Raw genomic sequence first — 25,034 nt, 5'->3', positions numbered from 1 at the left:
TAAGGCCTAGGAACTGAAAATTGTTTTATAATTGTTTGAATAATTCATGTAGCTGTAGAGAAAATTGTAAATAGTTTTAAGGGGGTTAAATGTTGTTAAATTAATTCTATTAAAGCATAAGTTGGATCCAAATGAAAGTTCTTTATTCATTGATGTAAAAATAGTAAGAGCATGATGCAGCAATAATGAACTAAACTGAAATTATGATTGCTCCTAATTCAGCCATACCTTTAAAAGTTGTGATGTAATAATGATTATTCCCATTTATTGATTCCTTTGGCTATAAAAATTATATTTAAATGGAATAAAATTCATTGTGTGCTTTACTTGGAATTAAATATCTTGAATTTTAGACAGAATATTTTAAAATGAAAAATTCCAGAAACGATCCAAATAAAATCCTAATAATTGAAGATTATCCCCCTCTTTCTCCAAGATAATCTTTTAAAAAAAGATTGAAACTCTTACATTCATTTCAGATAAAAATCTTATATCACCACATCATTTATTAACATTGTGCTTTTTTCCAAAATAAAAAACCCTACAATTATATGAAAACCCAGTACATGCTCTTTACATTTTTCTGAAAAGAGAAAATGACGTGAAACAGAGTAAAATATAAAGCATGCCACTGGTTCATGAACTTCATTATACTAGAAAGAAAAAGGAAAAAAAATATCAAAGCAACAGACAGTTGCCATAGAAATATTCAAAGAGCTAATGCTTGTTTACAAGAGACATATCTCTATTGTTTTTTTAACTTCAATCCTTTCCTTAAAATGGCAAATCAAAAAACGACTGAGCAAAAAGAATGAATAGCGGCAATTGAATAGGAAATCAAGCTTTGTATTTCAAAGGAGACAGAATTCTAATAATATTTGATCCACCCTGTTATTATTTTTTCCTGTTTAGGTTACATCCCTGCTATAGCTGTTTTCTTAAACTTAATTTTCACCCTGGAAAAATTAAGATTAAAAGTAAGGCACCAAAAAAATCTCTGCCATTATAGCAATAAACCACTATAAGGCTTGTTCATTCTTGCAGCTTAGCTGAAAATTGTGCATGTGCTGGAACTGTGTGTAGCATTTCAAATTGAGTCTCCATAAAAAGATGTTACTTGTACCCTATCAATAAAACCAGATTAAATATATTAGAATAATATCACTTCTGGACCATAAAGTGGGCCTATTCCATTTCATTTCTACGCAGTCTTTCTCACAGCCATTTTGATGGGCAAAATGTATTCTTCCTTTCGCTGGTAACAATTTGCTTATCAAATGTATAATTAATTGAAAGCATAAAGAAGATTCCTCTTAATTCATGCTAGATTCCCAAAGGGATACATGAAAGGAATTGTATTTTCTCCATCTGGTTGATTGGTTCTTCTAGCAATGGAAGTATACAATGCCACTGTGCTCTTTGTAAGGATCCCATGTATTTATAAATAGCTCATGATGCAGAAAATATATACGCTTTGATGGAATCTGTTCCACAGTCACTGAAAGTATCCATGAAGCTTATGACACAATTGTACCAGTTCTATAAAAGCATAAGAAAATTGATCCAAACTGATTTTTTTTCTGACAATGTCAACACTGTGCTTGCTTCTAAGTTGAAATTATTCAGAAGATGGCTCATATTTTATTTCCTTTGCAACAAATTTTGCTACCTGGTAAACACTCCCTTTTTCGTAAACACTTCTTCCAAGATTCATTCATGTTGCTCTTGTCATCGTGACCCATCTCAAAATAATTGTAATATTTGTTTTTACATTCTATTACATGATCACTTTTCATAGATTCCCAGTCTGAAGCATGTTCTCGATCTATATCATGGCTTCTTTTCTCATTACTGAATATTGACTTGTCCTGATTACCATGTGGCCCAGCATTTGTAATGAAAATTTCATTGGCGTGTATATGTTCGTCACTCCTGTAAACAGGGGAACTATTGCTACCATATTCCACTTGTTGGGAACAACTTGGTAAAGATACAGAAGCGGTGGAATTCCCCACTGCAGAATTAGTAGGTAATGGTAAACTTAAATAATGGCTGCCACATTCTTGATAAAAACAGCATGTGTGGATCTTTTCACAGTCCTCCCGTGCCATCCGAAGACGCTTCCTATAAGGACAGTCATGAGACATGAACCACTCTTGACTTGAAGTACCTCCAAAAGAGCAAGTAGGAAAGCACCAGTTGTTTTGCATGATAATCTCTCCATGAATTCTTTTCATTAAATTATTTATGAGAACAGATCTTCTTAGGTAGACTTCAGGGTCATCAATGTACTTCAGTTTTTCCAAAGACATGTAAAGAATATGTGCCCGTTCCTCAAATACAGATATTGTCTAAAATGAATGAGAGAGAGAGAGAAAATAATAACAAAAACAAATACAGTATTAATTAATTGAATCATGACACTGAGATTTGATCCATCCATGCATCATATAGTATTTGGGCAGTTGAGTCTCTTTGGCATAGGAGAGTTTTGATCATCTTTTATCTTTAACTTTTATTCATTTTTATTCCAATTTATTTTATCATTGTGAGCTGCCCAGAGTCAAAGCTGCCCTATTAAAGAGGCAGCATACTCAATTAATAAATTATTATATTATTATGGTTAAGGGGCTCCATTGTTGTTTATTGTCCATTATTTTTCAACTCTCACAAATCTAATTGGGAGCTGTGAGGCTTAATATTGAGTATATTCAACCTTATCACCAAAGTAAGACTTCCTAAATGAAGGAAACTGGATTTGACTAGCAACTGAAAGAAACTACAGTGCTTGGATGCTTAGAAATTCATTACCAATGCATCTTTGAAGAGTCCTTTTAACAGAAATGTGCTACTAAATAGAACAATATGTGAAAAAATATAATAATTTTAGGAGACTTTCTTCTGGAGATCTGGCTAGCACCAGATCTGATGTCCTTCCATAAGACTTTCAAGACGGAGCTGTTATGCAGGACAGATGAAGTTTGATATTATTTTACTGACTATAACAGAGTCTTGGTTGTTTAGTGATACTTTGTGCTATGTCTTGATGGTGAGTTTAATTGTAGACTTCTTTAAATGTATGCTGTAAAATGTTATCATGTCAGATATGGCAGTATAAACATTTAATTAATAAATAAATAAACTATTAGTAGGTTTGGTGCTCAATCTAGTATTAATTACATACTGTAATTTTAGAAAAGCAACAAAAGTAGCAGATTATAAGGATTCGGGATTACATGTACATACACTAATTCATGTGCTATTCGGGACTACATGTACATACAAAAATTCAAAAATGTACATACACTATTTCATATGTCATTATAAAATTTCAGCAGCAGGTAATGTAATTTTAAAAATAATTAATTGTTCACTTCAAAACCTGATTCAATTGCAATTACTGTTGCTTATAGTTACAAACTGAAAAATATCTGGTAGGCTGTTTCATGATTGCTGTAAAACTATCTACTGGTCTCTGCCTAGTTCCCATAGTAATCCTTTCTATTTTACAAAAAATCACTATTACTTTTAGCAACCTTACTTAGTAAAAAAGTCATGGTCTAAATGAACCATGAATTCTAACATCCCTTGGTGAATGAATTTTGAATTTCCAGATGTCCAGGCAATATAACAACCTTGCAATGTTCTCCTTATCTGTATTATTACAGGCTGGAAAGAGAGAAAAAAAATCAGTCCCAAGGATTGTAACACTGGTGTCGATTTTATAATGAGATACTTATGAGAAGAAGAAAAAGATAATGGAGAACAGAACAGGTGAGACTCTATGCAGCTATGCAGTAAAATACTATTGTATTACAGTGCTGTTCTGGGGAAGCAATCTCTCTCTCTCTCTCTCTCTCTTTCTGTCTCTCTCTTTCTCTCTCTTGTTAGTTCTCTCTTGAATATTAAAGTTTCTGACAGTGCATCCAGAAACATGTTCTGTATCACTTATTCCTAAACAAAACCATAAAATAAAGCTTCATCTTTGCAGAAATTCTGCTTTTGTTTTAAATTAGCATCTATAGTAATTAACACAATGATAGTAACTTTACTACCTATCCCAATAAAGAAAGCCAGGTGAAGAGAAACAATTTTTTATGTTAGTGAGGGATTTTTAAAATCACATACACCCCCTCCCCCATACAGAGTTAAATATAAAGCAACTGCACTGTTGATATTATTGCTGTACATTCATTGTTGCTGTTATGATTATCATCATCATTGTTATTAACATGGATGCTGAATATCTGAATGGAAGAAACCACAGAAGGCTTTTCTATCGTCTTTTTTCCTCAAACACCCTTCTGGAAGGCTATAAAACTTCCTCAAGCAACACAGGATGCTGGCCGTGGAATTTTGAGAATTGGAAGTCCACAAGTCTTAAAGTTCCCAAGGTTGGACATCCCTGATTTATATCATCATAGAACCAGAATAGACCACTCTTACTTGTCATTCAATGCAAACTTTTATACAACGCTTGTTTACTTTAAAAACAAGCTACCTATTCAAGTCTCAATGTGGTTAACTACATTAAACCAAAATTGTACAACCTACTGCCATATTACATCAAGATTGTCATTTATGATCTGAGCTACATTTTTTTCTTCACTTTGTATGTGTTTATTTTACCATCATGAGTTTTTAAGTCTTGGCAGGTTGGACTCTATGATTACTTGCTGGATAGCATAACTAATCCAATAAGGATTTTTCCCCCCAATATGGTTTACATGACCCTGTTTATCTATTCTGTGAATTTGAGGCAGTATTTTTTTAACAGCAGGATTTTGTTCTGGAGGAAAAGGATTTTGTGCCACTTGAAGTTGGGACTTTATTCCCTGGGGCTACTCATCACTCTAGCACAAGTTTTTTTGAGCAAGGTAAACATTACTATGCTAATACCGTAATTAAGATATCCTGTCATTCTCATAACTTCATAAAGATAATTGTGCCTCTATTTTAAAATGAGAGAGAAAACAGGGTGATGGATATTATTTTCTAAAGGTTTAATGAATTGGCCTTATTGTATTGGGATTTAAATTGGCTGATCATGTTCATAAAACAGAATCTTTGTGTCTTCAACTCCATATAACAGAATGCTATTCGGTCCATTTCTTTCCTCATTATGAGTAAAAAGTAACATCTGGATTAGGAGATCTTAAATTTATAAAATAATACATAGAATGCTCAGGTTTGGCCAGTCCTTTAGAATAGGCCAGAAAACTTGGCCTAGAAGTTAGATTTTATTTTGTTTCTAAATTGCAACTTTTTTCAAGTTATTATTAGACGTCTAGAAGTAGATTGCTTACTTCAAATTTTATATCTGAATCAGAATATTGAATTCCTGTTCCCCTAGCTTGAAAATAATCAGTGTTAGCCAAAGGTACTGTGTGCATTTATGTCACATGAAAGCAGGTATCGTACAGTAAACTAACATTGGGACGAAAAGATGTGTCAACTATAAACCCTGATTTCAGACTCCCAAATAAAGCTAGAATGGGATCCAAGAACGACACATGGCTTCCTGCTCTGGTCCATATATCACAGTAAACATATCATGGAAAGAGCATCTGTGGTTTTGCTTAGTCATTTCTGGGGCAAGAAGAATCAGGTAGGAGTATACATCTGCATGTTTTTTTGTGCATGATACACCAGGACTTTTTCCAGGTTCTGGCTTTCTGTAATGTAGGAACATATCCAGTATTATTGGTCATCTCTGATTTATCTCTGATGCCTCCTTCGTGCATCTTGCTTCCTTCCTTGCCATCTTTGTTAAGGTTTAAGTCAATTTTAGTGTTCATATTTACTATTTTAATGCTTTAATATTTTATCTTCTTGCTTTTATTGAGCGTACACTGCTTAGAGTTATCTCTAGGTGAGACAGGCAGCATGTATGTTTAATAAATAAATAAATTTACATGCAATGGAAGGTGGGTTCAATATTTAGAGTGAGAAAGATTTTATACTCAACAAACCATAAATCATTTGTAGAATGATCATTTATGAACAACAGAGGGAAAAATTACATTCTCAGGATGCCAAGACACTATTAATTTGATACAAAAGAATGGCCCAGTCCAAATTTTCTTCATTAAAACAGAATTGATAGCAATAAAGAAAATAAAAGAATCAACCAGTTCATATTAACAGATTACAAGTTTAGAAAAAGCAGGCATAACTGCTTTTTCAAAAACATATTACTATTTATGGAAACTGAAATGCATTGCACTCAAGCAAATAGAAATTATACAATTTCAAATCAGAAACTCAGAAGTAATAGCTTTTTGAAACTTACTTTGGGTGTACAGTTACTGAGTGGTGGATGAAAATCTTCTTCTTCCACATACTTTCTTTTAAAATATGTGATCTTAGATGGTGCTACGGAGTTTGGATTTCCTCTGTGGTGTAGTGCTGTGGGAAATAGATTACATATGGTGTAAACTGTGTCTGACAGGTACAAGAGACCAATAAAGGAGAATGTTTGTAGCTCAGAGTTGAAATGAAAGTTCCTTGGTGTTCTCTGAGCTTGGTTGTTTTTCTTGCAGATATTTCATTACCCAAATGAGGTAACATCATCAGTGCAAAAAATACAAAAGAAAAAATATTCCAGCTTATCTTTACTGCTTTGGACATATATGTGTGTGTTCCAATGCAGTGAAGAGAAATGGGAATTTATCTATCTATCTATCTATCTATCTATCTATCTATCTATCTATCTATCTATCTATCTATCTATCATATTTAATAATAGTTTATGTGAAAAATAAACTGAAGCAGTGGAAGCTTTTCCAAAAGATTTCTAAAAAAGAAATATGTTTATTTAAGCATAGTTGTCACAGTTTAAACATTTTTTACATACTTGACTTTAAGACATTTTTATCCTACACGTCCAACCCATCTGGGGGGAAAAAACACTGCAGCTTTCATCACTAAACTCTTTTTTACAATTAGCACTATGCCATCTTAAAAAGACTAATAATTTTAATACATTGCTAATAAAACAGCAGCTACTTATAATCTTCAAGGTTGATTTAACCAGAAACATATTTAATGACATTATGAAGATAGTCTTGAAACTAAAACTTTTTATATTCCTTTTTCATCATCTCATATTTTATCATATGCTTATATGTTCTTGAGCGATGCTGTTAAAAATGTTAATAAGGATGAATGAGTAATGCTGAGATAAACCAATTCTATAGAAGCCAAAAGTCATAGAGTTCCTCTGCGGAAGGGAAATTCCCACTTCATAAAACTTGCTGAGCTTGAGGCAGCTAGGGAAGAAAAACAAAGTGGTGGCTTGTAAACTCTTCCAGTTTTTAGAAATGTCTCCGCCCATTTGTTTTTGGATGCTTATCAAAGCTATCATATCTTTTTTTTTCTGACCTAAAAGTTCTACTTGGTTTAGGTCCTATCTTTTTGGTCCTTGAAAGCACCAAAGTAGCAGGTTTTTCCCAACAACCTCTGCAGCCAACTTCCACCTCCACAAGCAGCCTCCTCTTGTACCACAAAAGCATAACAATGGCATTTTAAATGAGATATTGCCTGTGGAACTTGATTTCTCATTAGCCAACCTTCTAATAAACCCCTGAAATGTGAGTAGACAAATGGAAGATGCTGCTGTTATTGTCTCAAGTGCATGCATTTTTTTCCCATTTTTTTTCTCTCTTTCACACCAGCTCTCTTATTGTAGAAGATAAAGTAGATTTGTATGACCCCTTCTGACAAGAAGGAACAATGTGCTTATGGGTAGAAAAATCTTATTTGTAATTTGTGTATCAAATATGCATAATTTGCTCTAAACCAATTTGAAACGTTTTTTAAATTCAATGTAAAGGAAGTGATTTGGAACAGGTAACCAATATGTAATTACTCTGAACTCTTTAGAGACTGATGGATATCACAATTTAGTCTGGGTCATGGTATTCCAATCAGACAGTGTGCTACCACAGAGAGTAAAAATTTAATTATTACTACCATTTAATATGGGCACCTGTTTGGAATCATTGTATTTTTCCCTATGTTATTTTATGCTATGCTAACACCCAAGAAGATAGATGGATCCTGACAGACTAGAACACTGGGCCATATCTAACAAAATGAAATTCAATGTAGAGAAAAGTAAAGTCCTACAATTAGGCAAGAAAAACCAAAAGTACACATATAGACTGGGTGAAACCAGGCTCAATAGCAGTAACTGTGAGAGGGATCCTGGAGTCTTAGTGGACAACCAGCTAAATATGAGCCAGCAGTGTGCAGCAGCAGCCAAAAAAGCTAATGCAATCCTAAATTGCATTAACAGAGGGATACAATCAAGATCAAGTGAGGTACTAATACCACTGTATAAAGCCTTAGTAAGACCACACCTAGAGTATTACATCCAGTTTTGGTCACCACACCATAAAAAAGATGTTGAGGCTCTAGAAAGAGTACAGAGAAGAGCAACCAAGATGATTAGGGGACTGGAGACTAAAACATATGAAGAACAGTTACAGGAACTGGGCATAGCTAATCTAGTGAAGAGAAGGACTAGGGGAAACATGATAGCAGTCTTCCAATATTTGAGAAGCTGCCACAGTCAAGCTATTTATTAAGCACCTGTAGGCCAGACAAGGAATAATGGGTGGAAACTGAGATTTAACCTGAAAATAAGTAGAAACTTTCTGACAGTGAGAACAATCAACCAATGGAACAGCTTGCCCTCAGAAATTGTGGGAGCGCCATCAGTTGAGACTTTCAAGAAGAGATTGGACTGCCATTTATCAGAAATGGTGTAGGGTCTCCCGCTTGGGTGGGGGGTTGGACTAGATGACCTACAAGGTCCCTTCCAACTCTGATTATCTGTTATCTGTTAACTTGAAATAAAAGCTATACAAAATGAAATGGGCACAAACTTCATTTTCAAAGAGGGTATTGAAGTACTTACCCCCATCATTGTTTTTGATACTAACTATCAAAGTTGGAATGAGTCTTGTATATATAGTTATTCATGTCCAAAATATTGTTGTGGCAACTAAAAATGTTTGTAGTACTGCAAAGAAAATATTTAAACATTTAAATTAACACCAACATTGGGGGAGGGGAGTGCCTCATAAATCACTATCCAGTTTGTTTACACTTTTATTAATATGGATTTTAAATTTTAGCCTTCTTTCCTAGAAGTCTTTTCTAACACATATTTAAATCATGCTTCTGGTGTGAAATCTAAAGGCAAATTTAAGATAAGGGATCTTTAAGCATGTGTAGAATCATAAAGCAACTATAGTTTGCTCATATATAGTTGAAATCAGAAGTAAGGGAGAACCAGGGAGGCCTCCAGCCCAGTTAAGATACTTATTTAAACTAAGGGTGGGAAATCTGCAGCTAGGCAATGGCGTGCACTTTATAGTCTCATTTCATGCGCAGAAGCAGAAAGCAAGAGAACTATGCAAGCTTGCAAGGCAAAAGCTCTATTTCTGGCACTGGGTTCATATACCAGCAGCTCCCACTTCATTCATCATCACCCGAAGCAGCCTCCCCCATTGACTCTCATCATGGGTCAATGGCCTTTTATAGAAAAAGGGCTCTTCTACACATCTGAACCATAGTCAAGTGATCAGGAATAAATCAGGATGAGCCTCAGCCTTGTCTGTTTTCCTCCTAAAGGATCATGAAAGTTTCTGCTTTTACTGTAATGTACAACAATCCATGTTATGTCCAAACATGAGCAAATATTATTCATTTAGATTAAAGTTAGTTAATTCACATAGATGTGAAACCATTTGGCTCCAGTTTGTTTTGGATAACTTTGATTACAGGAGATTTCAATTCAGTAGGTTCCGATCCAACCCAAAGCTAAGGGTTGCTCTATAAACTATTTCATTTTTCTTCACAAAGCGTGAAGGGAGAAACACTTCAGTTCAAAATTCCTTCTTGTCAAAGCCTCTCCCCTAAAGATCCCAGGATTTATCCTAAATTCAGACAGAGGGTGGGGCTTACTGTACACACATACACACACAGAAAGAGAAATTATTCTTAGTAGAAATTATTCTTAAATGGGGATAATTTAACAGTCTTGTCCAAGCAGTCCATAACATTTCAGCTTACCGTGGGAGCCTTGTCATTAAATATACTGCCGTACAAAACTAAAATAGTTCAAAATGACAAAAAATAAAGATATGCTAAAATTCTACTTGATATCTAGTTCTGTGGCTTTGGTTTTATTTTGGAACAAAAATGTCCACCTTTTATGGAGTATCATACAAGGAGCTCCACCAGACTAACGTCACACAATCCAGGCACAATTTTATCATATCATCCTCAGTTTATAAGGTCTAACCTCAAAAGACACCCGCCTCTACTTCTTCTCTCCACTCTCTCTTTAAATATAGGTATGTTGTGTAAATTCCAAAGCTCATCTGCACCACTCACATAGGAAAATGGAGATTACGTTGGAAAATGCCTCTCATTTTGAAAAACAAACTACTGTGAAGCATCTGACTGACTACAAGTTGAATTTACTTTGAAGTTCATATTTTTCTCACTGGAGCTCAGAAAAATGTAACAATTAAGAAAGGACCTTTGAGAAACTTATGAAAAGTGCTTTTTTTAAAAAAAAAAATCGAAGTATTATCCCTGAATGGAGTAAGACAAAGAGGATGTTAGAGACAATCCATTGACAAGAAAACCAGCAAAGAAGGCCTTTGCCTGCACTAAATCTAATTCACCATCACAAGTTACAATCATTGCTGCATCAAATACACAAACACACAGATTGCCCCCCCACTTTTTTTTTTTTTTTGCTTTTGCAAAGCAGGCGTGAGAATTGAGATCACCCTCCAAAGTTGCACAGCAACCATAAGATCAGTTCAAGCAAAACCTTCTCCATGGAAAGCATTAACTTTTACCTTACAGAGATTTCCTGTAGAGGAGTTTATCCTAATTCATCTCTTTTGGATTCATCAGCCCCCTGCCCCACCCCTGCCTTTCACATCAGTGGCCTCTTACTATGTTAACTGCATGAAATGCCCATGTTTGGACAAAGCTCTCTTCAGAAACTGGGGGAAAGCAGCAGCCAAACTAGAGGGTTCTTGTCTCTTGCCCTGCTGGTAAAATTTTCCATTAGGGGAAAGCCGATTTGTTCACCCTCTTTACAAACACGATCCTGAAGCAGAAAGATTTGGGATCAATTCAGGCCTTTCCTAAATCTCAAGTAGTAATCCGGAGCTAAACGTTTCCAGTCTAAACCTGGCTGACAAATTGGTTGTGGAGACAAATGAAAGCAGAACCTAGCAACAGCCACCGAGTCAGTATGCTGGAGTGCTTAAGACGTTGGGCTGGGACTTGTTCCCACATCCCCTCCATCATGGAAGCTTCCTGGTGGATTTCTGACCAGTCAGTCCTTGAGCCCCCACTACCTCCCAGGACGGTTGGGAGGAACCCAGCGGCAGTAATTCTAGACTCGCTGCATTGAGCTCCAGGAGAAGCCGGGGAGGAGGGCGAGCTGGTCTGTAGTATTACCTGAGGGCGGAGGCTGCCCAACCTGTGTCCGGCCGTCGCTGCCCTGCGGCGGCGACTGCTGTTGCGCCTGCCCCTGGGCGGTGCTGCTGCTGCTGCTGCTGTTGCTGCTGCTGCTGCCGGCGGCGGCGGCGGCATCCGAGGCGGGGCTGCTCTTACTGCAACAGCGCGCTTCCCACAGCGGCTGGAACTCTCCGGCTCCTTCGGAAGAGACAATGGGCTCGCAGAAGCTGCTCAGGGGCAGCACCAGAGTCATCGCGGCGCCTCCGATCTGCAAACGGAGACAAAGATAGCGCGGCCGGTCAGATCGGGCAGCCTCCGCCTTTCCTACCTCCCCCGCCACGCGCCCGCGAAGCTCGCCCTGCCCTGGCGTACCCTTATCCGGCAGCGGCCATTGCGTGCCTGCGCTCTGCAGTCAAGCTGGCATTTGGCATCTCCGCCGAGCCCTTGGCCTTCTCCTCCGGCCCCGAGGGACCGGTGCCTCCCGCTCTCGCTTGCCTTCTGCACCCGTTGCCCTCTCTCACCCTCCTCTCGACGCCGATCGCCTCAGTCAGTTCGCGCAGCCGGCTCAGAACGTCTCCGTCGGTTCCGATTTTCTCTTCAGCACCTTGTATTTCACCTATTGCTTAAATGGGGAGGACGACCGCCCGTTCCTCCTCGATGCATATAGAAGTAAGCGCCGCTGATCCCAGAGTCTTACGTCCAGCCAAATGGTTCAGGATCGCAGCCCTTCCCCAAGCAAGGCAACCCTTTCTCCCCGTTCACTGACCGTCTGCCCAAAATTCTTAATGCCGCTCACGATTCTTAATTCAGATTTCCTCTACAGTGAGAGAGGGGGGGGAGGGAGGGAAGGAAGGAAGGAAGGGAAAAAGAAAGAAAGAAAGAAAGAAAGAAAGAAAGAAAGAAAGAAAGAAAGAAAGAAAGAAAGAAAGAAAGAAAGAAACCAAACAAACCAATCTAAGCGATATACCCAACTGCAGAGGAATCCACTTTATTCTCTACAAATACAGCGATCCCAGAGACGGCATTGTATATATGTCTCTTACGAGTGGCTGGTTGGTTGGCCTGCCTCTCTTTGCCTCTCTCTCTCCTTCTTTCTTTCTTTCTGTCTCCCCCCTTTTCCTTCTTCTTTCCCTCCCCAAGCGAAACAGAGCGAGACTCTTAGGTAGTTGTTTCCACCAGCTCGATTGGGTTGAACTGGATCTGCCTCCAGTCAAAACACTGAGATTAAGACAGAAAATTGGCTCTGGTTTCAAGCGGTGAGTTGCAATCCCACAGGAGCCAAGCACAACATCAGTGGAGCAAGCAGAATATTAAACAGGAGCAGGGATTCCGGGGCCAGAGCCAGGCTGTAAACCATCTATCCAATCCCATTGCAAGACAAGGACAGGGAGAGGGAGAGGCAGCATTTCTGAGAAGGAGAGGCAACCCACATTACAATGTGCTTTCTACAGTAATGCATACTGTATATTCCTTGGCATACAAGCCAGATGTCTCCTCAGCTCTATTCCCTGCTCTTCAAGAAACAAGAATAATTCCGTTTTCCATCTTGAATATTTTGAAGAGATTTGATGACTGCCAAAAGGCAAGTTTTCTCCAAAGTAAGAGTGCACGGGTGCTAGTAATAAGTAAAGAATCAAAAGCTGATATTGTGTTAAAAATTATAATCTGACTGGCAAAATTAATAAAGAAAGTTAAAGGGAGATTCAAAGAATGGATGAGTTGACAGGGATTGTTTAATCATTTAATCCAATCTTCAGTTTCAAAAGAAAACAGACCTGCCCCTCTTAAATAGGACAGTCTTTTGGATATCTGTAGACCCCTACAATATCTCTTCCTAGTAAGAACTTTGGCAAATTAAATATGCCTGTATCTTTTAATTTTTCCTCATAAAGCTTGGTTTCTAATCTTTTTTCATCCTAACAAATTTTCTTTGAATATATTCTAGCTTGTCTATATCTCTATTAAAGTGTGATTCCAAAAACTGGGCACAATACTCCCAAACATAGTCTAAACAGCTTGATTGCAACAAAAATACTCCTTTCTGCTATCTAGAAACAATACTTCTGTTAATTCAATCCAAAATTGCTTTGGGCCTTTTTAACTGCCACATCCTCTTTGATCCTGTAATGGTCAGAGGGCCAGTTTGATGCAGTGATTAAAGGCACCAGGCTAGAAACTAGGAGTCTGTGAGTTCTACTTCCACCTTAGGCATGAAATCAGCTGAATAACTGTGGGCCAATCACTCTCTCTCAGTCCTAGGAAGCAGGCAATGGCAAACCATTTCTGAAAACCTGGGATATTTCTGTTATTTTGTTGCTGTATCTTTGATTACAGAAAATCAATTTTCTCCTTGAGGATGTAAACTAACTTTCTACAATAGAGGAGCATTTGGGGACTTCCACACTAATGATTATAGGATTACCGAGCCAAAAACTTGCAATATAAAACCCACACTGCCTTTAGAGCTCCACAAACTGCCAGTGCAGCTTCATTGTGCACCAACTGTAGCTTCCAAATGGTCTTCAAGGGTAGCCCTATGTAGAGTGTGTTGCAATAGTCCATGTACAAGATGACTAGGGCTTGAATGACTGAGTACAGCAACTTTTGATTTAGAAGAGGCCGCAACTGGCACACAACATGAAGTTGCGCAAAAGGTTTCCTAGCCATGATTTCCACTTGATCTTCGAACAGAAGTCATGAGTCTGGGAAAAACCCCAAGTTGTAGGTTGGATCCATCTGGGTTAGTATCATCCTATCGAGCATTAAAGATGCCAAAGTCCTGGATCTTGGAGATCCATGCACCTAAAGTCATTCGGTCTTGCCAGGGTTCAGTCAAAGCCTGTTGTTCGCCATTTATCCCCACAACCTCCAGGCATCACAAGAGAGTAGCAATGGTATCACATAGATGATCAGGGGTGGAAATATAAAGTTGGGTATCATCAGCATATTGCAGATACTTCAACCCATAGTGACAGATCAACTCACCCAGTGCTATTATCCATGGTATTAACATAGATATAACAATTCTTCAGTAGGGTAACTATACTATAAGATTCTTGCTTTTTTAAGACCACCAAAATATATGAGCGATCTTAGAAAACTTTTCAACTACAAAATGCCACAATGTTCGGTTTGATACCTTTTTTGTTTTTCTTTAAATACCTATTCTTATTCAGCTAGCCACTGTTACAGCCTCCCATTTTGTTATTATTTTCTCTCCCCTTCATTCAGTTTCATATTCTATGGACTATTGGGAAAAAGATCTTTCCTACCTTCTCAATTTTTATTCTGAAATTATTTTTTGCATGCTTGCAAGCTTCATGCTAACTCTGCTGATAACTGTTTGCAAATTTTTGTTTGGACTTCAGTGGTATGGAAGCCCAGGTGAAATTAAAATTGAATTCAGCTTATAATCCTTAGGCTATCACAGGCTTCCCATGTTGCCAGCCAAGTGAATACATTAAGAGAACACCCTGAGGCAACCAAGCAGTCTGAAGGTTAAAATTTCATTACATGTGTGCAGTTCTGTTGGGTGATAGTCTATTCCATTTCCTCAACTGTTCCATTTTCTCAACTATTCCATTTTCACTTACTATTCCTTTAGAGTCATTATGATGCTAATGAGAGAGCTGTAATGATGCCATTCACAATGTCAAGGAAAAACGGTATTTATGCATTTCTAGAAAGCCACTAAAACAGAAGTTAAATTTAAAATACTTGTTACAACAATGCTGCAAATCTCCTGAAATCCCTACAGGCCAAAAAGTGGAGTGGAGATGGAAGCAATGTGGGGTATTGGTAGGGCCTCATTAGTTACCCTACATTCTGTAGCAACAGCATGTGGCATTCTTCAGAATTCTGAAACTCTGATTTCTTAGTTGTATGAAGTCATTCTTCTTTATCTGTACTTATGAAAAATGTACTGAATTTACATCTTTGGATCAAGAAGTGTGTATTTATAATTGTTTGACAATAGTCTCATGTTTTAATAATTTTCAATTGATGGTTTTATATATTTATTGTTTTTATTAAGTCTATACACTGCCCAGAGTCACTTTCATGTGAGATGAGCAACTATACATATATGATAAAAATAAACAAATAAATCTAACATCAATTTGTAGAAGCAGATATCCATTTCATCAAATGCAGAGTAAAAAAAAGGGTGATATAATGCAGAAATTAATCTAAGGGAGAGATATCTCCAATATCTGATTAATTAAATATGTGACTTGGGGAGGAAGTCATTGCATACAAATCAACACTATGTACGTTCCATTTTGAAAGGGATGTGTTATGTATATAGCATTTTATTTCCTTTTATTCATTCTGGCTTTTTGTTTCCTCCAGGGTCTTTGACTTTTATTTTTCTCTGCTTAAGATTAATGAAATCAAACACAGAATAATTCTAATGTTTCCCCCCAAAAAATGCAGGTATATCTAATCACACATATGTTCATCTGAATAGGGTGTCAAACTGGTGGCCCGCAGGCCAGATGTATCATATGCAGGCCACACCCACCCCAGCTCCATGAAGGGGAAAAAAAATTGCGATACATCACATGACAGCAACGTGACACCACGAGTTTGATACCCTTGATCTAGAAGAAGGCCTTAGAACTTGGCATTTAAAATGGCAGAGCAGGACTTCTAGTAAATTCAGCATGAAGGTAAGTCACTGAAAAACACTTTAAACAACAAGGCAAACACATTCATTCATTTATTCATTCATTCAATTTTATGTATTGCAAACTATTGAGGTAACTGTCTACTATTGAGCCTTTCCTAAGAGGTCTGTAGGGGACATGCATAAGAGCACCAAAACGTGCCTACCGTCCCTGTCCTATTGTTTCTTTTTTTCCTTATTCGTATCTATTTCATGTATTTATAACCATGTTTTTACTTATACCTGTTATCTAATAATTGTTTGACAAAATAAATAAATAAAATAAAAATAAAAACTCAGTAGTTTATAGTAATACAGCACAGTACTTCACTATGTCTGTCAAACACAGAAGATTTCAAGGAAGTTATATCTCATATACTAGTTTACTTGTGGAACCTTTAATTCTTTTCAGCATGTATTTTGATTGACTTCCTTAAATAATAAATGTCATAATAAAAATCTCATCAGATTACATATGAAACAATTTTTTTTAAAAAAAAAACCAGAATTGTCACCATGCCTCCTACTATATAATTTAGATGGAAGAAACTCCACTGCTATTCATAGTCCATATGAATCTAGGGAATGTTGGTTTTACTGAATTTTTCCCTGAATTCATATACTTCCAATATGGAATCTTTTTTTCAATTGCTAGAGAGGGAATTGTTAATTTAAGGAGAAAACTGTTATCAAAGATTGGGAATCACTCAGAGTTTGGTTTAAGATGGGTAATTATATAAATGTTTTCAATAAATTAAATAATTGGTAGACTTACAGTATTTTATGAAAACCTTTTGTCTACCATCCAATTCAGCAAGTATAGGACTTTTATTGTATTCACAATTTTCTTTTCTTCCTTTCTTCCTTCCTTTGTAAAGCTGGCTTGAAAAATATGCAAAAGCAAACAGTACTTAATATATATCTTTATGGAAATAAGACATGAACCCAAAGTGCTGCTTTTTTCCCACAGGAAAGGAAATGGAATATATGGAGTTGGGAGACAATTGTTGATGTTGCCTATCAATAATCTTCTGATCAACCATCAGACAAGAGTAGAGGGAAGCCAACAAGGGCTTAGTGGTCAGAGGAAGAAGCTTAGGAAGGACCTATCCTAATAAATCAGATAGTTAAAAGTGGCAATAGGAAGTTTGTACTTTCTGACTTGCAACATTCTGTTAATGTACCATTGCAGTAAAATAGGTTTAGCTCACTTAGTTATGTTTTTTTTTATCTTGTTTACCTAAAAGGGCTGAAAGGAAATTAGGTGAGCCCATCTGTAGCAAGATTATTGATGCAGATATATGAGATATAAGGTGTTTTCATTTCTGCTGGTGATTTTATTATTTTAAAGCCACTCACATGGCAAGTGGTTAGTCAAACATTAAGTGAGTGAGTAAGTGAGTGAGTGAGTGAATGAATGAATGAATGAATGAATATAGAAGCAGAAAAGCAATTTCCCATCCAAGAGTCTGGCAATACTCCCTTTTTATAATCCTGTAATCTCTTAATTTGGGGTAGAATTGGGCCAACTGGATGGAGTTGAGCATTTACTGACTGGATGCCACATGGAGTTCACAGCAGATACTGTTTCTTTGTGTCCTAGGAGAGCAACATCTGTTGCTACCTAAGATTGAACTCTCAACCTTCAGAATGGAAAGCGAGCATCTTCACCACTAGGTCACCATGTGGCTCTATCCAAGTCCCGCAATGTATTCATGTATCCATTGGTCATACTAATTGGAGATTTGGAAAAGTTTATTTAAGTATGAAAAGTACAACCCAGTATATCTGGATGGCACTAGATAAAGAACAGATAAGACATAACATGATAGGGGTGCAAGAAATATAGTTATCTTTACATTCAAGATTGGAGGAAAATTGTTAAAATTCTGTAAAATATTCTAATAGATACTTCAGGTGGCCAATATTGCTTTCCCTTGAATTTAGATATGAAACATTGATTACTTTCTTTATGTAGCCAATAATGTGCCACCTATTAGTTGTGATGAACCAAGATAGATGTTTTTAAGTCTCAGTTACAGAAACTGTACAACTATGTCTAATAAATACTGTACATATATACTAACTTTAAACAGTGAGGCTCTCTGGATCATCCTAAGATAAATGTCTGAGAAAATTCATAAAATTGATTCAGCTATTCCACAACAGAATGACAGGACAGTTTTTTACAACGGTGATATATCAGCTGAATTTGCCATTTCCAGTGGGATAACACAGGCTTTTGTGCTAGTCCCAGTCTTCTTCAATCTATTTTTTTGTTTGTTTGTTGTTATGTGCTATCCAGGGTTTGAAGGAGTATACATCAAATATCTAATGGACAGTTCTCTCTTTGACTTTTGCCACTTGAACAACTAGACAAAGTATCTCCAAGAAACCCTCTTTGTTGTGTGCTCCTGGTCAGTGATAAAGTCAGTGATCTACAGTTGACAGCTGAACAAGTTCTCAGATTCTATTATGCTCTTCAGCTTATTTATCAGCCTGAACAAGACTGAAGTACCAGCTGGTGTCAAACATCAAGTCCATAGAACAAAAAAACAATATTAATGACATTCAGCTAACAAATGCAAACAGCTTCAAATACCTGAGAAACATCATCTTGAGTAATAGATCATTGGACAAAAAATTGACTCCAAAATCAGCAAAATCAGCTAGGCATTGGGGCAGCTTCATATCAGAGTATTCAATCAATACAACATACATATTTCCACAAAGCTGAAAGTCCACATAGCTGCATTATTCCTTTTTTCCTTATATGGATGTGAGTTATCAACTCTGTACCAAAGGCACATCAAACAACTGCAGAAATTTCATATGTGCACTTTCCACTCCATCCTTAGCGTGTGTTGGCAAGGTTGTGTCTCCAATCTGGAAATCTTGGATCACAAAGAGTAAATCTGCATTGGGCCCCTGATTATGAGAGCCCAGATGAGGGGAGGACTCATCACAGGATGACAACTCTATGGCTTGCCAGTTGCTATATAATGTACTGAACTCTGGGAAAAGGTCTTGAGGTCAGTCGTACAAGCATTGCAAGACACTGTGAAAGAAATTCTAGCCACAGGAACTAGCAGCTTTAGCTGTTGACAAACCCACTGGTGAATCATTTGTTATGAAGTCTCCTCCAGCTTTGGAGGCAGGCATCATCAAAAACTGGTAGAAAACCATAAGCACTAGATTCTGTGCTTTCAGACTGGAACAACAAAGCCACCTGTGTGTCGATAGATGAACTGCACAGTAGCATGCCTTCTTCAAATCTAAAGGACTACCATAAATATAACTATGAACTCTTACATAGGCTAAACTATATAACCTGTGAAGTCCATGTCCCTATGCATACAATTCCAATTTAGGAGCAATTTTGGAGAGGCTAACAGATCTGGAAACCACATGTGGCCACAGGTAATCAAATTTAAAGGAAGAACCTTCTAGTATGGGCTGAAGAGAATGTGAAAATAAAAAATGAGATAAAACAAAGGAACTTTAATATATATGATTATACGATACCATATATATTGGTTCACTGGTTCATAGTTTTCTCATGTAAGTGCTGTCTGGCAACATAATTATTACTCAGCTTTTTTCTGTTAAGTATTGCACTGGAAATTAAGATAATAATAGCATCATATATCTGTTACTTCCCTAAAACAGCACAAGGGTTAAATGAGGCTTCAATATTCATGTTACATTATCACATTCTAGTGCTGAGACAGTCTACTCATTTTTAAACAAATTCAGTAGCCTTGGTAATTGTTGACTATTGTTTTTTCAGAGAAATATTCACAGGTTTGCTGGACTGGAAATGGCTTAATGGACAATTAGAAATATAAAACAGCTTTCAAATCTCTCTGACCAACAAGTACGAGCATCTTTTGCCATTGACCAGGCTGACTAAGAATGCGAAAATCAAAGTTTAGCAACATCTGGATGGTTACAGACTTCCTTTCCCTGTCTATATACATGCAGACATATATAGAGAGATAGAGATTTCTTCAAAATAAGTCAGGAATAGTATTTTCTGGGTACATAATAAATTGTCAGTATATTATCATTTTATGAGTAGACTCATAAAAATTATTAAAAAGGGTTGGTGACAAAAAATTTTTTAAAAATTATCATTCCTCTGTTTCTTCCAAAAATATTAGAATTACATTATATTACAATGTTCTCCAAAGTTTAAGACATTTTTTAAAAGTTCTTACTTTTACACACCCTCCTGAAATCTCTACAAACAGCTATTTCAAATTGTTTTATTTCCTGCATTTTTTTTAAATGTTGGGATTAATTAAATGTCAATTAACTGGCATAATTTTTACACAGGTTTTTTAGAATATGCCATCAGAAAAAGATGTAACTGCAGTAGTTATAATTAATAAGTCTGAATTAATAATTAATAAGTCTCTCAGGACAGAGTCACTGAAAGTACAAAGTATATCTAAATGTTGCATTCACTTCTCAGTTCTAATATGACCACAGTACATAGATTTCTCTCTGAAAAATGACTTGGTGAAAGAAATGTGAAGAGTACAGGTACTAATTCTCATTTAACAACTGGGACCAGCAATTCAGCCATTAAGTGAAGCGATGTGGTAGAATCTCCAACTACTGAGGAGGAAGGTATTAAGAGGAGGCCAAGCTTAAAGTCCTTATACTGAAGAGAGAAGCACAGACCCAACCTCCCCCCAAAATCACCAAAGCCTTATCTGGCTGCAAACGAAGGTACAGGAATGTACATATCCCAGGATAATGTCATAGGATCCAATCTGAGTCAGTCACTGGGACCAAAGGTTTATTTTTTCAACCTTTTGGGCTTATGCCATCATCAGGGGACTTCTCTCTCTCTCCAGAATATGTGCACTGGGCTGTTCTACAAATTATTTGTATTTATATGGTGCCTGGTTGTGTGTAGCTGATCAGCTGTTAATTTGGGTGATGGTTGGCTATTAAATCATTGATTGTTGTTTCCTTGTGCCAATGTGCCCTCAGCTCATAAGAACCTGGTAAATCTGAGTTATCTGACTGTTCCCCAGGGAATACAATCAGTTTGTCAAGGTTCTTGTAACATGGGTGAATAACAATAAAGCTTCTGCTTATTCGTGAGAGGTTCTGATTGCTTGTGCCTGACAGGTGACCACTAAGTGAAACAACATGATTTTACTATTTTACTTCAGCTTTCCTTTGCTTTACTTGCCAAAGTCGTAAGACTTGCCAAAGTTACTTTTTTAATCATAATAGCAACAGTTTCTAAATGAAAACTACCTGTAGGTCTCCTTTCAAACTTAAATGGATACACCGTTTGAAAATTCATGAAAATTTGTAAATTCTATTCTGTTTGAGTGTCAAACTCACATCGTCATGGCAGCATCACATGACATATCAGGACTTTTTTCCCCTTTGCTAAGCCGGGCGTGGGCATGGCCAGCGCGTGATGCATCTGGCCCGCAGACCAGGATTTTGGCAATCCTGATCTAGGAATTTGAATTGTATACCCATAGTTCTAGGAAAACCTCCATGTGATACAACAATTAAGAACCCATAAATATTTTGAGAATAATAAAAGGTTCAAGATTCTAAACTATTCTGTTCCAAGTACGATGCTTTGCTGAAAGGCTGCTGGTAATACTGACACTGATATTTTGATTGAAATTTTGCATATATACGTGTTATTTTTGACATAACGTTCCAGTTATCTTAAAAGCAATTTCATATACTTTTTTTAAATAGAACAGCAGTACTTTAGGATGCATCTATTAGCAGGCTTCTTAGATTTATTCCACTACATTTGTCTTTGGTATGAATTCATCCTTGGAAATTTTTCATAGATAAATCATCTCTATGAAATATTTTACATGATTTATGTAAATGAATGATTACTTTTAAAGGGCACATTTATCATATGGATACTGTGGGAAAGAATCAATACATCCCTTATAGATCTATAGAACAATTGAGTTTCATGTAGAAAATTGTTTTTATACCGTATGATATGAAATTCAAAATGGCATTTTGATATTACTTTTAAAGAAAAAACAGGTCAAGGGACTGAGTGGGTTGATAAACTTCTCTTCTTAACCAAGATTTCTAAAATCACATGTTGGTTCTTTTGATTCTTTAATTACTCTCTTTAAAATAAGTACCAATTAAAATTGCCTTTCCAACTGATTTTGTACCCCAATGTAGCAGTGCATAAATGTCACTGACACAATAAATTAGATGGTTTATGAGTTAATTATATTGCTGCCTTATCTTCTGTCCACTGAATAATGCAAGCAAAACCAAAGTTGAGCATTCTGAAAAAAGGCAAGTTGTCTTTGCTATATCATGTGCTACTTTACATGAAGTTTAAGAGCTATTATTACACTTTTAACAAGATTCCTACTAAAAAGAAATAAATACCAAAAGAACGATTCCAAAGAAATGAATGACAAATATTGGCAACAGGCTTTCAAGACCAAATCCATTCTTTGCAGAAGTCTACACCAGCTACTTCACCTCTTAATTTCAATTAAAATCAATAGTGTAAGTTGCCATAACAACTTTTTAATGTTTTCTTCTTTTAAATTCCTGCCTTCTACCTTAGAGGCTTTCCTTAAGATGCCATTTTTAGATTAAGTTGTACATTTTTAATGATTGAGTCATCATGGCAAGCAAGGAAAATGGGAATCATGTATCTTCAAATGCTAAAGCACTGCAGCAAAGTATTATAAACACCTCCCCAAATTGACTAGGACCAAAAGGTGACAGCTGATATTATCAGCAGAACACAGTTAGAACAATATAATTAACACATGTACCATCTTAGTGCTATTCTGTATTGTTTTTCTATCAGTACTGATTTATTTATTACAGTTAGAATGGTTCTCTTAGACTAACACAACTATACTGGCAGCAAATAAGCTAAACCAGCTCATTTCCAAACATTACAAGCCATATTTTTTTCTTGTCCGCTTCAGAAATTTAACTTAGTGTACAGTTTTTGTGTCGTTATTAATCTATTAATCATGCCTTTTGTGTTTCTGCCTTACATTAAGAGACAGGAAGACAGTCTACATTTACAGTATCTGAAAGTCAGTAGCAAAACTCTAACTGAATGTTTCAGTTTGCCTAAATCCCATTTGCCAGCCACCTCATCTCTATTTATTTATTTATTGAATTTATTTATTTATTTATTTATTGAATTTATATTGCCCATGGCAACTTAAGGCAGCTTACAGAATATAAAACCACATTTAAAACAATAAAACTAATCAAAAGAATCAAATAAATTAATATAGTATAATATAATAAAATCACTCCCACCCCGACAGCAGACTTTCACTTAGCATAATTAAGTGTGCCTCTGTGTGTGTGTGTGAGAGAGAGAGAGAGAGAGTGTGTGTGTGTGTGTCCAAAACCACGTGCCTGTTAATGATCACAGACGCACAAACGCGCCTGTAGAAATCGCACCCACGGTTTTTGAAGTCGCTGCCAGCCAGTCCTAGAAAGCCTCAGGGAAACGACTGGCCGATCGGCTGCTCTCCCCCCCCCCTCCCACCACCACTTCGCAGTCGAGAAACTGCGTGGGGGTGGGGGAGGATGCTCCTAAGCACGGGGAGCCCCCGGGAAAAGGAGGCTGAACTAAGGGGGCTGTTTGAGAGGGAGCGATTCATGAACACTAAAGCGACCCGGTTATTTATAATCTCCGGGAAAGGGTCGGGAGTCTTCTCCTTCATAGAGAGAGCCTGGCGCGGTTTCTCGCAAAGGCGAGGAGAGAAACAGAAGGAGGGAGAGCGCGAGAAGAGGGCAAGGCGAGCGCCAGGCTTCGCGTAGTTTTCCTTTCCTCAAACGGCCAGAGAGGATGCCAGTTTCACACACAGACGCGCGCACATCTCCAAAGACTTTTTCTTTTTGGGGGGGTGGGGGGGGCTGGTGATGACGGCGGCGCTGGTGAGAGAAAAGAGGCAGCTACGCCTCTCACGACGAAGACCCCAGACAAACACACCGGGCGCCCCCTCTTCGTTGTCTCCCCTTTTCGCTCCAAAAGGGCAACCTGAGCCCTCAACTGAATCCCGCCCTCTCCTTAGGATCGGTCACTCTGCATCTTCTGTGGTTTTCCCTTACCGTCCCTCCCCCACCCCGACACCTTAAGAGAGACCCGCGCTTTATGTCCCGTCCCTTCGCCGTTCCCCCATCCCCCCCAGATACCCTTCGCCTGAGGAGAAAACAGATGCCGCCTTGGAGAAGCGGAGCGGAGGCCAGGAAAATCTCCCCCTCCCCTCTCCGGTCAACCCTTGGACCCCTTCACGCGCGCCCTCCTTCCCCCTCCCCCGTAAGGGCCTCCCCTCTCCAGCCAATGCCAAGTCGCTTTGCCGGACCGTCTTCTCCTTCTTACCCGCGGCTCTGCGTGGCGAGCGGCGGCGATACTTCCCTCCCTCTGGATCCCGCTGGCGGCCTCTTTTAGGCTTGCCCTCAATGCCCGCTGTTTCTCCGGGGAAGGCGGCGGGGAGGTGGGGCGGGTGTGGAGGAGGAGGAGGACAGTCTCCTCCTTCGCGCCCTCGCTGGTCTGCAGGAGGCTGTTGTGGTTGATGCTGATGAAGAAAGAGCCTCTCGCTCCAAAAGCGAAGGAGCGTGTGAAACCAGTCGGTCCTGTTTTTGCGCATTCATGTACACCCCTGGATATGTTATTGTACATACATACATATACATACACACGCACGCACGCACGCACAGATCTCGGGTGCCCCCGGGGTTAGAAAGGGAAAGGAAAGCTACCCGCGCCTTCTAAAGGCTCCCGCCGCAGCTGGCAGGCTAAGCAAAAGGGGAGGGCAGGCAACGAAACTCTTGTTCAGTAATCTCCGGCTCTCTGTCACGTCCA

The 25,034-nt window shown here is 37.8% G+C and overlaps 1 protein-coding gene across 5 annotated transcripts; it reads right to left on the bottom strand.

Moving 5' to 3' along the window:
• Positions 1-471: 471 nt before the first annotated feature.
• On the bottom strand, positions 472-24,934 carry SERTAD4 (SERTA domain containing 4). Of its 5 annotated transcripts, XM_087963348.1 has the most exons (5): positions 24,552-24,934; positions 11,497-11,764; positions 6,293-6,408; positions 3,542-3,669; positions 2,149-2,351 (listed from the first exon to the last, which is right to left on the bottom strand). In XM_087963348.1, the coding sequence occupies exons 1-5, from the start codon at positions 24,849-24,851 to the stop codon at positions 2,294-2,296; spliced, it is 870 nt and encodes a 289-aa protein (XP_087819474.1). In that variant the 5' UTR covers positions 24,852-24,934; the 3' UTR covers positions 2,149-2,293. The 5 variants fall into 5 exon arrangements, with proteins under 5 accessions (XP_026538964.2, XP_026538972.2, XP_026538956.2 ...); XM_026683179.2 differs by lacking the exon at positions 3,542-3,669 and having other exon boundaries at positions 472-2,351; positions 24,552-24,789; XM_026683187.2 differs by lacking the exons at positions 3,542-3,669; positions 24,552-24,934 and adding an exon at positions 11,869-12,776 and having other exon boundaries at positions 472-2,351.
• Positions 24,935-25,034: the final 100 nt, after the last annotated feature.

Source organism: Notechis scutatus, chromosome 1 (assembly GCF_049901735.1).
Source record: "Notechis scutatus isolate UNSWTSFEM ecotype Mainland chromosome 1, rNotScu1.2, whole genome shotgun sequence".
Classification (NCBI taxonomy): Eukaryota; Metazoa; Chordata; class Lepidosauria; order Squamata; family Elapidae; genus Notechis; species Notechis scutatus.
This window is presented reverse-complemented; position numbering and strand designations above follow the sequence as displayed.